At 36.2% G+C, this 15,032-nt stretch overlaps 1 protein-coding gene and 1 pseudogene across 1 annotated transcript; one reads left to right on the top strand and one right to left on the bottom strand.

Moving 5' to 3' along the window:
- Positions 1-6,314: 6,314 nt before the first annotated feature.
- On the top strand, positions 6,315-7,271 carry LOC125176050 (olfactory receptor 51I1-like). Its single transcript, XM_047876820.1, has one exon. It carries the CDS (start codon positions 6,315-6,317, stop codon positions 7,269-7,271), a length of 957 nt encoding a protein of 318 aa, XP_047732776.1.
- A 3,702-nt stretch (positions 7,272-10,973) lies between these two features.
- On the bottom strand, positions 10,974-11,893 carry LOC125146480 (olfactory receptor 51I1-like; annotated as a pseudogene).
- Positions 11,894-15,032: the final 3,139 nt, after the last annotated feature.

Below are 15,032 nucleotides of genomic sequence, written 5' to 3' on the forward strand. Positions count from 1 at the left end.
TCGCCGTGTAGTAAGTGAAGTATTTCAGAGATAAATAATAGCAACTACCATTGTAAATGTCCTTTCAAGTAAATTGGTTATAATGTTCTTTAAAGTAAACTTATATAATAATAACCAGTTTTCCAGGGTAAAGGGACCCATAGGAGTGGCTAGTGTTGAGTGAGGGTATGTGAGATTTGGGGATTAAATTGTTCAGAGAATCCTGTGTTTGATAACCAAACATTTTAAAGTTAAATGTAAAGTTAAAGTCACATGCTTGTTTGAATTTCATCTGTATTTTCTTCTGAGAACTAATTGGTGTAGTCATGATCAATTTAAAGAGTATCTGTTAATGCTACCTGTGCATATTGTGGTTACACAGCTAGTATTAGATTCCCAAATTACATGGACTGCATTTCTTGATTTGATACCTTTCCCTGGAATCCTGAAACCTGTGTCTCAGGAATATATTTTGCAACATGAGTTAGATTTGACTCAATCAGCATGTTTTGTTTTTAGGTGCTGTTTTTAGGTTCATGGAGAGATCAAATGCTTTTGTAAATTTTGGGACTTTTCTCCCCACCTTGTTTAGCAAAAGGGCTTTTCCCAATATAAATGTTGAGTTCATGCCTACTGGTAATAATAGTCATCTTCTTTACAAGTTTCAAGATGAGGATATGTGTTTTGGGGAAATGACCATTTAAAACCAAACTTAGGTGTTCAGATAAAATATAAACTTGACCTGGGTGAAGAGCTGTTCTGCTAATATTTAGAGACTTGTCAGTCTGCAACGTCAACGCTGTATTGATAATACTAAGCTGCCATAATATTCCTGATCTCGGTTCTCTGTAAAGTCACTATAATTTTGCAGAATTACACAAGGAAGGTTGTTCCTTTGCACAGGAAACAAATTTGCTTTTACCAAACTGATGCTTCTTTAGAATCCTCCTTAAATTCAACTGATCATTGGAACCATCTGCAATATCCCTAAGTTAAAATTTATACACAGTGAAGTAGATATGGATATAAATTTGATATATACCTCTCAATTAGACCTCAACACAGTACTACACAGTGACTTTTGCAAGTTTTGTTTTTCAATTCTGTCAGCATTATAATAAGCTCTTTTACTGTTTTCTGTTTAATCTTTCTAAATACCCATTAAGAGGTATGATTACCCATATTTTGACTGCAAGGAATATTAGTTCTTTGAAAGGTAAAATGACCATTGAGATTACATAAGAGGGAAAAGACAAAGCCAATTTTTAAACCATAATAATTTAGTTTCTTTCATAATGCTGTTTTACTTTAATGCTTTACTCCAATGCTTGGAATGATACCTGACAAACAACATTCTTGTTAAAATGTACATAATTGATATAAGGTAGTATGACATGACATGACATGACATGACATGACATGACATGATGTAACATGACATAAAATGACATAGTGTAACTTCAAAGGGGAAGCAGGTAAAATAAAATTTTCCTTCCAGCAGCTGATATAAGAATGGATTTAGAGCTAGATCTTTTCTTACTTTAAGTTCGTTTATTTTTTGAGAGAGAGAGAGAGATCATGAGCTGGGGAGAGGCAGAGAGAGAGAGGGAGAGAGAATACCAAGCAGCTCAGAGCCCCATGTGGAGCTCGAACCCATGAACCATGCGATCATGACCAGAACTGAAATCAAGAGTCGGACTCAGTTTAACTGACTGAGACACCCAGGCACCCCAAGCCATATCATTTCTTTAACCAAAAAAATATTTATTATATTCATATATAACATATTATAATATATAATGTATAGTTACATTATAAATGCATTTATATTTAAATATATATTTGAATAATTATTTATATTATATAATTACCTGTGTAAAATATTATAAATAATATTTACATATATGATATATTTATATGTAAAAATAATAATCAAAGAAACAGGTCTAATGGGATGGAATAGAATGAATTATATTCAATTTGTTGTTTGGAGCTGGAGTTATAGTAAAACAAGAAGCTTCTATGCTAGTAACTAAGATGCATTCATAACAGATACATGTATGTGAATGACTATGTTTATGTATGCGTAATTGCAGGATATTTTTATAATCAGATGTGTTATGTGTTTTTAGCCCACTGCTACCAGGGGCATTTCTCATTTATACATGTTTAAGATAGAGCCTTTAGTAAATCAAAGTGAAACTTTTTTAGAAATTTGTGTAAGAACGTAGCTTTTGGTTGGACTTTGAAGGAAAAATACCCACACACACATACACACACACATATATATAACACACTCAATATCCGTATATTATTTTGGTGAATTAATATTTATATTAATTAGTTTGTTTTCTTATAGAAATTCAAGTACTAGGATCCAGGAAATGTATATTGACTTCACCACTAGTATTTGAAGATGGGCCAGGTATCAGCTATTCTTTAATTTTTTCTAGAATTCTCTTTCTTTTTTCTTTCCTCCCTCTCTTCCTTTTTCTTTTCCCTTCTTCTTTCCCTCTGTACCACTGTCTTTTTCTGCCTTTCCATCTCTGTTTCTGTTGCTTCTTTTCTTTCTCCAACACATATTTAAGCTCCTCATTGACCTGGAATACTGGTTTGATCAACTGGACCTTACTTTTTTTTAATAATGTATTCAAAAATATAAATAATACATGGGAGAGGTTTGATAGACAAACTAGATAGATACTCTGACCTATATGTGTATATAACAGCTTATATATACATATCACTTCTCTCATATACTTTGATTTTTAATAAAATCCATTCATGGTTTTAATATGAAATCTTAGAGTAAAAGAATGTGAGAGTATATTATTTTGTAGAAATATTTTAATATTTCCTAACAATCAGTGTGTGTCCTAGAGAAGTTAATAAGGATTTTTATAATGTTTGCAATTCACTTAGACATACATTTGTATTGAATTGAGTATGATAAAGGCCAAGAAACAAATGTTGATTGGTAAGGTTTTAGGCAGTGAGTGTGCAGTGTGCTTTTTCTCTGTCTCATACATTTAATCCTCACAGAATTACTTAATAAAGTATCATTAATACAAATTTACTGAAAAAAAAACCCTGAAATTTAGTGAAATCAAGCAATTTACCTCAATCCTTATTAATCAAGTCAGCCATTTACCTATACAAATTGTTTATCATAATATATAAGGTTTTTCAGGTAAAAAATCTCATTTAGAGAAATAACCTGTAATCTCAAGTACTTGTAGATTAGTCGACAGGGCAGAAAAATAATAAAAAATTCAAAAGTTTATGGGTGTAATGATAGAAGCATTAAAAGGTACCAAAGAAGGAAGTTTGTTCAATTATTTTGAAAGGGGTCAGGTAATACTTTTTGGACAAGATAAATTTGAGATTTATTTTTAAGACTGAAGAGAAGTTCATGAGGTATGTAAGAAAGAGGGATATTTCTGGAGAAAGCACAAGAAAAAGTTGTAAGCATCGATAAGGGTTAAATTAGCCCTTATACTTAGGGTACACATTTGAATTTCCTTTGAAGCATATGGGTAGAGATATCTATGGGTCAGCTGAATATATATTCAGAAAAGGTATGTGGGTTGGATATGGAAATTTGGGAGTTAACTAAAGCCTTGAGAGTACTCAAGTTGCCCATAAATTTTATATAAATCTGAAAAGAAGAGAAGAAGATAAGTAAATCAATTTGAACTAGAGAAGCCATGCCTTTTATTCAAAGCCACCTTTAGATTTCTAAGAGATAGGATGCACGTAGGGTGTTATAGTTCTTTAAAATGGAGAAAAAATGAAAGACACTGTTGACAAAAATATTAAAAGAGGACATAGAGATTTTTTTTTCAGCGTGGATGTGCACCATTTAGATCAGAGTCAAATAGGTAAATGTGTAAAAAATATAACTTGGCACTCATCCGAGATACAATAAATTTCTAGTAGTGGGGTCAAGTAATTTCACAGACTACAGTGACATTTTCTTTATGAATGAGTTGAAAGGAAGGATTTGCAGAAGATATCCTGAAGAGATACATTTTGATGAAGTACAGAATTAGAATAATTTAAAAGCTATTTCTTAGACAAAAATCTTGTATTTTTGGTTAGTTTTATGGAGGTGAAAACTACCTAGAATAAAATTTACCCATTTTAATAGTACAATATGATGAATTAAATATATATATATATATATATATATATATATATATATATACACACACACCATTCCATCAGTACATTAGCCATGGTATGGGCATTTTCTTTAAAAAAATTTTTTTAAATGTTTATTCATTTTTGAGAGAGACAGACAGACAGACAGAGCAGGGGAGGGGCAAAGAGAGGAGACACAGAATCTGAAGCAGGATCCAGGCTCTGAGCTGTCAGCACAGAGCCCGACATGGGATTATGACCTGAGATGAAGTCGGACGCTCAACTGACTGAGCCACCCAGGCACCCCAGTATGGGACATTTTCATCTCCCAAAAAGACAGTTCTGCCTGTTTGCAACCAATCTCTTCACACTCCCTGTTCATCTCTCAAACCTCTGAGCAAATATCACTATGACATTGTGTTTTCTAGAATTTCATATAAATGAGGTCATACATCTTTGATCTTTTATTTTTGCCTTCTTTCACATAGCATTAGTGACCCATTCATTCTGTTGCATCTATCAGTAATCTCTTCCTTTTTTAAAAAATGTTTATTTATGTATTTATTTTGAGAGAGAGAGGAGAGAGAGGGTGAGAGAGAATCCCAACTAAGCTCTGCACTGTCAGTGCAGAGCCTGACACAGGGCTCGAATTCACGAACCACAAGATCATGACCAAAATCAAGAGTCAGATACTCAACCAACTGAGCCACTCAGGCATCCCCCTCTTTGATTTAAATTGTGTGGATTTGTCACAGTTTGTTTATTCATTCAACAGTGGTTGTATATTTGGTTTTTTTCTGGGTTTTTTGCTAGTATGAATAAAAATATTATGGATAAATGTGTACAAGTCTTTGTGTGAACATGAGTTTTCATTTCTCTTGGACCAACTTTTTTTTTAATTTAATTTTTTTAATTTACACCCAAATAAGTTAGCATATAGTGCAACAATGATTTCAAGAGTAGATTCCCTAATGCCCGCTACCCATTTAGCCCATCCCCCCTCCCCACAACCCTTCTAGTAACCCTCTGTTTGTTCCCATATTTAAGAGTCTCTTATGTTTTGTCCCCCTCCCTGTTTTTATATTATTTTTGCTTCCCTTCCCTTATGTTCATCTATTTTGTGTCTTAAAGCCCTCATACGAGTGAAGTCATATGATATTTGTCTTCTCTGACTAATTTCACTTAGCATAATACCCTCTAGTTCCATCCATGTTGTTGCAAATGGCAAGATTTCATTCATTTTGATTGCTGAATAATACTCCATTGTATATATGTACCACATCTTCTTTATCCATTCATCCATCAATGGACATTTGGGCTCTTTCCATACCTTGGCTATTGTTGATAGTGCTGCTATAAACATGGGGGTGCATGTGCCCCTTCTAAACAGCATACCTGTATCCCTTGGATAAGTACCTAGTAGTGTAATTGCTGGGTCATAGGGTAGTTCTATTTTTAATTTTTTGAGGAACCTCCATACTGTTTTCCAGAGTGGTTGCAGCAGTTTGCATTCCCACCAGCAGTGCAAAAGATCCTCTGTGTCTGCATCCTCGCCAAAATCTGTTGTTGCCTGAGTTGTTAATGTTAGCCATTCTGACAGGTGTGAGGTGGTATCTCTTTGTGGTTTTGATTTGTATTTCCCTGATGATGAATGACGTTGAGAATTTTTTTCATGTGTTGGTTGGCCATCTGGATGTCTTCTTTGGAGAAGCGTCTATTCATGTCTTTTGACTCTTGGGCCAATTTTTAAGAGTGAAATTTCTGGGTAATGCTAACTGTATGATAAGTGTATGTATAACTTTATAAGAAACTGCCAAACTGTGTTCCAAAGAAGTTGTACCACTTACATTCCAGGAGAGAGAGTTCCAGCTGTTCATATCCTCATCAACACATGGCATTTTCAGTCTTTTTAATTCTAGCCATTCTAATGGTATCCTATTGTATTTATTTACATTCACCTAATAAATAATGATGTTCTACATCTTTTCATGTACTTAGTTGCCATCCACATATCAAAATAGTTATGAAGCTAAAAACAGAAACTCAATTTTTCAGTTCTCCATATTTTAATTTTATATTCTGTGCATCAATAACCTATTTACTTTAAATTTGGCTTTCACATTTCCTGACACATGGTTTCTCTTTTATAGGTTTGCAAGTATCCTGAACTACAGTCCTATGTGCATCTTACTATGTTGGCTTTTAATAACACTTTCTTTAATTGGCCCACTTTCTCCTTCATTGGTATTCCTGGTCTGGAAGCTGCACATATATGGATCTCCATCCCCTTCTGTGTCCTGTACCTCATAGCCCTTGTGGGTAATGCTGTTCTTCTTATCCTAGTTAGAGCAGAGAAGAAACTTCATGAACCTCAGTTCTATTTTTTGGCTATGCTAGCCCTTACTGATCTAGGCCTTTCATTGTCAACAATGCCTAGTGTCTTGGCTATCTTCTGGTTTGATGTCCGTGACATTGGCCTTAATGCTTGCCTAACCCAGATGTTCTTCATCCACACCCTCTCCTCAGTAGAATCAGGTGTCCTGGTGGCCATGGCTTTTGACCGTTTGGTAGCTATCTGTGCTCCATTAAACTATACCAAGATCCTTACCCACTACACGGTTGCCTGCCTTAGTGGAGCTGCCCTCATACGAGGTGCCACTCTGCTGGCTCCTCTGCCTTTTTTCCTTAGGACTTTTCCTTTCTGTGGGGCCAATATCCTGTCACACTCCTATTGCTACTACCCAGATATGCTGAACTTAGCCTGTGGGGACATTACCTTCAGCAGTGCCTATGGATTGGTTTTTGTTCTCTGCACATTTGTAGTGGATGTTGTCTTCATCTTAGCTTCATACATGAAGATCTTGGACACCATTATGAAGCTGGAGACTCAAGACAGAAACTGGAGGTCACTGCACACCTGTGCCTGTCACCTATGCATGGTGCTTGTGTTCTACCTGCCCCTAATCAGCTTGGCAGTGCTGCATCGTTATGCCCAGGACACTTCCCCAATTCTGTATACCACCATGAGTAATGCCTACCTCCTCATGACACCACTGCTCAACCCTCTCGTCTATAGTCTCAAATCCCGGCAGATCCAGGCTGCCCTGCGCAAGCGATTTTGGGTGCAACGTGTCATTGCTGGGGAATGATATTTTCTCTATATTAGAAGAGATAACCAATTTAAAAACTGCTATTCAGGATCTACTGTGTGCCAAGTAGTATGTTAGGCACCATGAATTCAAAACAATAAAATACTTAGGTTTTCTCAAGAAATATTTAATCTAACTAATGAGGGAAAGGGAGGCAGAACGCTTAGATAAAAGATCATAACTGTGATCATGAATGATGACTTTGGTAGTGGTAAGGAGAAATGACAACAGGAAGCCAAGCTCAATGTGTTTGGTGTGTGAGTTGGAGGAAAATCACATCGCTCCAGGTGCTAAACTGAGGAGTCCAACTCTGGATTGTAAAAGATCAATGAGGGATTAATTTTAGAGAGAAAACAAAATGTCTCCTAATTCTTGAGTGGCAATGTTGTTTAAGCTGAAGCACGAAAATTCAAAATTGATGATAAATTTATAACGGTATGTTTATTATTTCTGATTACTTCTTGTAGTTGGAGACTAGCTAATGTCTGAACCTTCTGACTTTTAACAAAAAGTAAAGGAGCTTTCTGAAAAGAATAATATATAAGGATCTGAGAAATAGTTATTCTTACTCATTTTGCTACTTCATTCAGAATTCATGCTTTATTTGGATATTGTTTTATTTCACATTTCATACTGAGGGTAGATAAGGTTATGTTCTGCCTGTTAAAGCAAGGCTACATCTTTTTTTTTTTTTTCTCCTAACTTTCCAAGAGGAAAAACAAATTCATTTATTCTCTTCTAGGGTCAGCTCTTGAAGTTAGAGTAAGCAAAGGAAGAATTGTCCTGCTAGGATCAGCATAGGAAGCAAGTAAAAGAGAGAGACTTAATTGTCCATGGGAATGAATAAACATGCAGTTATCATTAGCAAGGATTTCAAACAACTTTAAGAGAGCTTTGAATGAATTTCTAAAGGATAGCTCAAGCAATCAACTGGAAAATATTTTAATGTCTGACATATTCAGTAGACACCAGAATCATATAAAAGACATAGATTTAATATTCATATAGCTTACATTCTACCCATGGAAATCAGGAAATAGCAGCAAAACCATGTTACATAATGTAATTAGTAAGGCTGAGACTTGCTTTGAATTGTTAATATGAATTCAGAGGAAAGTAAGCTAGTGAGGACAGGGGTTGCCAAGAACTTCGGCCTGCAAGACAGAGAAGATCAAGAGAAGAAGTATTATGGAAGCTGGAAATCTATCTCAATTCCAAAAGCATTCGGTAAGCTCTATCTGTTAGGTATTAACAAGATAAAGGGAGTTATTTTTTTTTTAAGTATGGTCTTTACCTTTATGGAGAGATTATTTGAGAAGTATAATTAAGATGCTGAAAAAATTAAATAAAATTCTAATTCTTAAACTGTTTCTTCATCTTTTAAGGCCTGATTTAATCATCTTCTTTATTGTGAGTCTGGCCAAAAGCCTCCTAACTCTGACTTGAGTCAGAGCATGAGTAGAGGGAACTGGGGATCATTTTTCAGCAACTGTTTCATTGTCTTAAAACACTGCACAATTTTCCTTTGAGGAAATACTTACTTGTCTGTAGAGTTTGAATGAGACCAATAATAACAAAATTCTACCATATCCCTCCTCTGATCTTTCAGCTATAGATATTAAAAACTGAGGAAAGAAAATCTCCTTTGTGTTTTATGCTAGAGTTGGTGTGAAAGAGTCTCCTTTCTGGAAGGAGATCACATCACATGTGGTCATCATGTTCCATAGCTTTGTGGAAGCCATACCTGTCTACATTAGGAGAGCATGAGTATGGAGGAGAAAAGAAGCAGATATAAGAGGATGCCCCAGAGAGGAAAAGTGACATGACAGTGTTGAGTCCTTAAGGTTGAGTCCCTGAGATCCTTCCTTTGAATCTGTGACCTTTCCTGGTAATTTTGTTTTACATTTCTTCACTTATAAATTAAATGATGAGGTAACTTAATGGCATATTCTGTCTGTTATGAAGTGGATTGGACACTTTATTTGATTCTGTCTTAAAGTATGCCAATGTATTCCTGTCTTGTCTCACTTACTAAGTGGTACTTCCTTGAATGATGGCATTTTTGTCTGATTCATCTGTCCCATACAGTGTGGTATATAGTGAACCCCAGAATGGTTGTGTGAAGATGTAAAATAAGGAGTCACAAAGGACAAAAGGTGAAAAGAAAATAATTAAATATTATTATTGAATCAATAAATTAATGAACCATGAATTCATGTCCACATAACTTGATTAAAAAAGGATGAAGTAATAGGGCACGTGGGTGGCTCAGTTGGTTAAGTGTCTGAATTGATTTTGGCTCAGGTCATGATCTCAAGGTTCATGACATAGAGTCTCACATTGGGCTCTGTGCTGACAGCATGGAGCCTGCTTGGGATTCTCTCTCTCCCTCTCTCTTGGCCCCTCCCCCTGCTCTCTCTCTCTCTCTCTCTCTCTCTCAAAGTAAATAAACATGAAAAAATTTTAAATGGATGAAGTAATAATGTAGCTCTGCTGTATTATAGTTAATTTAGAGGCATCATTAGTATATATAAAGAATTTGGTGCCTGTCTCTGATCTGCAATGATAATATTGGGCATATAAATATGATATACACAAATATGAAATATATAAACCTGGTCTGAATCATTTTACATATTTGCAAACAAACATTTTATAAAATATATATAAAAAGAGAACTCTAAATATGTCTTTGAACAAACTGTATTATCCTCTGGTCACCTTTGATATCACCATCTGAATGACAGAAGCCTTTATTCATTTGTATTTATCTTTAAATCCTGGCTTGGCCTTTGTCCTCTACCATATTTTTGGTTTATAATAAAATGATTCATATTCACTGAACATTTGCAATATACTTTTCATTGTTACAGACATATTACATAACTTATCACATTTCTTCTTACAGTGTCCTTACAGAGTAGATACCATTATTAACTCATTTTCACTGATAGAGACACTGAAGCACAGAAATCAGGGTCATCATGTTCCCTGGATACATAACGATAAGTTTCAGAGTCTTGATTTTAGCTTAAGCAGTATATATTTATATCTTCAACTAAATATGAAATCTAAATTAATACAACCTGAGAAAATCAAGGATACATTACATAAATGGCAGATTTTAGGCACACTGCTTTGTTATATTTTCATTTTAATCTCTCACTGAATTTTCATGTTATATGAGGCTTAGATTGAGATGGTTTCAGCAAAGGAATCATAAAACATAAACATATTTAAATAAAAATTATGAAAATGAAAATAAGCCTTCTTTTCTCTCATTTGGAATATTCCCCTCTATAATATCTCAAACTCCCAAAAGATAGTATATGTCTGTATAACAATGTAAATATTTTATTTTAAATAATATTTCATCCATATAGCTATACATGTGGGAGTCTCAGATAGAAGTATCTGTAGGACTCTTTAGATTGAAATGGGCTCATAGGTAAGTGCTGTAAACACCAGGAATGAAAAACATAAGTGAAGGTGAAAGGGGTTTTGGGCATCTTTCTTGATCAAATATTTAAAACCAGAGAAGAATACTATATTTATAGAAAAATTACAATAAAACCATACAGAGATGTACTAAAGGAAGTACCTCAGCACACAGGAAAATAATGTCTGTTGGTTCTTCTTTTTTCAATATCCCTGGTAACTTTCAGTCAGTCCCTCAAAGGGATCCTACTCTGTTCCATCAACCTAGTTAAGTGCAAACAGTCTACATTTTGGACTTCTAATTTGTTTTCTTTTCACACTAGAAATAAAAGAGTTGAGGACAGGTGTGAGGAAAAGGATAATGTTGGACATAGTGATGTGGGGTAAAGGGGAGTTGTATCTGCCTGTCCTGGGGATCAGAACTAAGCCAATAAGTGGGTCCTAGACAATGAGGACCATGACAATGTGGTAGACATGTGTGTTGAGTTCTTTAAGTCATCCTTCCCCAGAAGCAATGCCAAGAACTGTCTTCAAGATCAAAGCATAAGACAGAAACAATAAAGACAGAGTCAACACCAAAGGTGCAGAGAACCAATGCCAACCCATGGGTGATGTTCACATGAATGGACACACAAGCTAGCTTCATCACTTCAGGGTGGAAGCAGAATGAGTGGGATAGGATGATGTTCTTACAGAAGGAAAGCCATTTGAGCTGGATGAGGAAGAAGGCCATCAGTGCCACTCCTCGAGCCATAGCAGCCAATCCCACCTGAGTAATGCGGGAATGGGTCAGGACCACAGTGTAGCACAGCGGGTTGCATATGGCAACAAAGCAATCAAAAGCCATGGCTTACAGGAGGGCTGACTCCACAGAAGAGAAGTGTGGATGAAGAACGTCGGAGCTAGACAACCATGGAACTCAATCCTGTGGTTAAGGAGAAACATATTAGGTACAGTAGGCAGTGTAGATGCTGACATGCCTGTGTCGGTGGCTGCCAACATGGATAAGAATGCATACTGAGGCTCATGAAGGCTGGGATTCTTGTGTATTATGGTAATTATGATGCAGTTCTCCAGGATGGCAATTATATATGTGATGCTCAGTTGGATGGAGACTCAGATATGAGTCTTCCTGAAATAAGGAAGAAGGGTGGCTGGTAGTAGGTGCCATTGAACATAAGCATGATGCTAAACCTAAAAAAGAGAATACGTGTAGGAAAATCAAATGGTAAATTAATTCAAGTTCATTCAGTGGTTGAAGAGAGAGTCTAGAGGCAGAAACAAACTAAATATCTGTTGCATGCCGAGCAAACTGAATAGGGTAGAATGTAGTTTAATTCAAAAGCCTATATGAGTAATTTTTAGGTGATTTGTAACTGCTATCCTGTGGGCAATTTTGTGGATGCAATGGTAGCCTTCAAAAACACTACCAGATAAACTAAGGAAGTTTTGAACAGAAACATTCACAGAACAAAGTAATATTCACAAATCACATGATTAACTTAGTGAATTTAAAACACACAGTGAGGGGCGCCTGGGTGGCGCAGTCGGTTAAGCGTCTGACTTCAGCCAGGTCACGATCTCGCGGTCTGTGAGTTCGAGCCCCGCATCGGGCTCTGGGCTGATGGCTCAGAGCCTGGAGCCTGTTTCCGATTTTGTGTCTCCCTCTCTCTCTGCCCCTCCCCCGTTCATGCTCTGTCTCTCTCTGTCCCAAAAATAAATAAAAAAACGTTGAAAAAAAATTAAAAAAAAAAAACAACACAGTGAGAAGCAGGAGGACAGAGATGGGGTTGTGTTAATACACATAGAATTGCATCCGAGTAGGAAGGAAGGCCCACAGTATCTGAATGCTAGATTATGAAATATTTCTCTGTTCTGTCTCTCTGCTGATCATGTTAGAAAGATCACCAGAGTTGAGGTTTGAGCAAAGGGAATCCTACAGATGAAAGGTACCTGGGGTCAACTCACACTTTATCAGGCACACAGCATCATGCATGCATGACCACAGCTGTAGCTCATCAATAAGACTACGGAATATCTATGAATTTTACCTGTATTTCTTATGCTGAGAGCGTGTGGGACCAGGACAAAACCACAACGGATGTCATTAATAGGTGACTGATTTAGGTATCACACAGCCACCATTCTAGACATGGCATTATCATGTCTTATGACCTTTTTTCTATTCTTCTTATCTATAAATAAAATTTTTGTTTATCATAGATTCCATGTTTTATCTTTAACATGTTGTTCAATAGCTCCTATACCTTACCTACTATCCATATTTACCATAATTGATGAATGATGCCTATATCTTAGTCATATGATATCTTCTAAGCTACTTATAAATTTACTCCCTATCTATGTTTAATGTATCTCATGAGCTTAATCTATACTCCATTTATCATCTCGTTTTTTGGACTCAAGTTAAATATTCTTAAGTAATACAAAAAATATACATTACTACTTCTGGGGATACAAAATTTACTAAGATATGATTTCTGCCTACATATAGGCTACTGTTTGGTGGTGTGATATACAGATACGAACAAATAAGCAAATACATATGTAACACAGTAAGAGTGATATAAAATATATCTATAAATAGGGGCGCTTGGGTGGTGCAGTCGGTTAAGCATCCGACTTCAGCCAGGTCACGATCTCGCAGTCTGTGAGTTCGAGCCCCGCGTCAGGCTCTGGGCTGATGGCTCGGAGCCTGGAGCCTGTTTCCGATTCTGTATCTCCCTCTCTCTCTGCCCCTCCCCCGTTCATGCTCTGTCTCTCTCTGTCCCAAAAATAAAATAAAAAACGATGAAAAAAAATTTTTTTAAAATAAAATAAAATAAAATATATCTATAAATAAAACAAGAACTTAATACATGAATTATAATTATAATGAATTGATTGTGTGGGACAGACCACAATCAACACAGGACACGCTAGGCTAAAATAAACCACACAGGCGCGTGGGTGACTCAGTTGCTTGAGCATCCGACTTCGGCTCAGTTTATGATCTCATGGTTCATGAGTTGAGCCCTGCATTCGGCTCTGTGCTGACAGCTCAGAGCCCAGAGCCTGCTTCAGATCCTGTGTCTCCCTCTCTCTCTGCCCCTCCCCCACTCTCACTTTGTCTCACTCTGTCTCTCAAAAATAAATAAATGTAAAAAAAATTTTTTTTTAATAAACCACACAAACTTGGCACCCAGAACACCAAGCTACCTTAACACATTTCTGTTGTAAGCACAGCCATGAGAATGCTTTCATAGCATTTTGGGGAAAAGTGTGTCTGTATAAAACCAACAGTTGCTGTGCAACGAGTTGCTGGGCAGGATTATCTGACATAAGTCTATTGCCTTAATGGCTATGGCCACTGGCTATTTATAGCTCCCAAACAAGCATTTATCTCCAGTACCTTAGAAGCAAAACAGAGTTCCCTGTCACTTTAGAGGCATAGAAAGTAGAAGTCACTTATTTAAGAATCAATTGCTAGCGGCTAAGAATCATTTTCAAACCATGTGTCCTACATCAATATATATTACATCAAACTTCCTGCTTAAAAAATAGAAGTAGAATGTTAAATAAAGGAAACAATAATAGAAGATTAATGTAATTAATAAAAGGAGTTAAAAAAGAGGAAATTTATTTTTTTTCAATATATGAAATTTATTGTCAGATTGGTTTCCATACAACACCCAGTGCTCATCCCAAAAGGTGCCCTCCTCAATACCCATCACCCACCCTCCCCACCCTCCCACCCCCCATCAACCCTCAGTTTGTTCTCAGTTTTTAAGAGTCTCTTATGCTTTGGCTGTCTCCCACTCTAGCCTCTTTTTTTTTTTTTTTCCTTCCCCTCCCCCATGGGTTCCTGTTAAGTTTCTCAGGATCCACATAAGAGTGAAAACATATGGTATCTGTCTTTCACTGTATGACTTATTTCACTTAGCATCACACTCTCCAGTTCCATCCACGTTGCTACAAAGGGCCATATTTCATTCTTTCTCATTGCCACGTAGTACTCCATTGTGTATATAAACCACAATTTCTTTATCCACTCATCAGTTGATGGACATTTAAGCTCTTTCCATAATTTGGCTATTGTTGAGAGTGCTGCTATAAACATTGGAGTACAAGTGCCCCTATGCATCAGTACTAAAAAAGAGGAAATTTATAAAGGACAACTGAAGAATGGCAATTATTGTGACCCAGACTCTTGTACAAGTGCAATGAGAGACAGAACAATAGAAAACTGTGAGACACAGTTGCCAAATATTATTGAACCCTTAATATGTACCACATATTGTTCCATGATTTGCAGTTGATAAC

This window comes from Prionailurus viverrinus, chromosome D1 (genome assembly GCF_022837055.1).
Source record: "Prionailurus viverrinus isolate Anna chromosome D1, UM_Priviv_1.0, whole genome shotgun sequence".
Taxonomy (NCBI): Eukaryota; Metazoa; Chordata; class Mammalia; order Carnivora; family Felidae; genus Prionailurus; species Prionailurus viverrinus.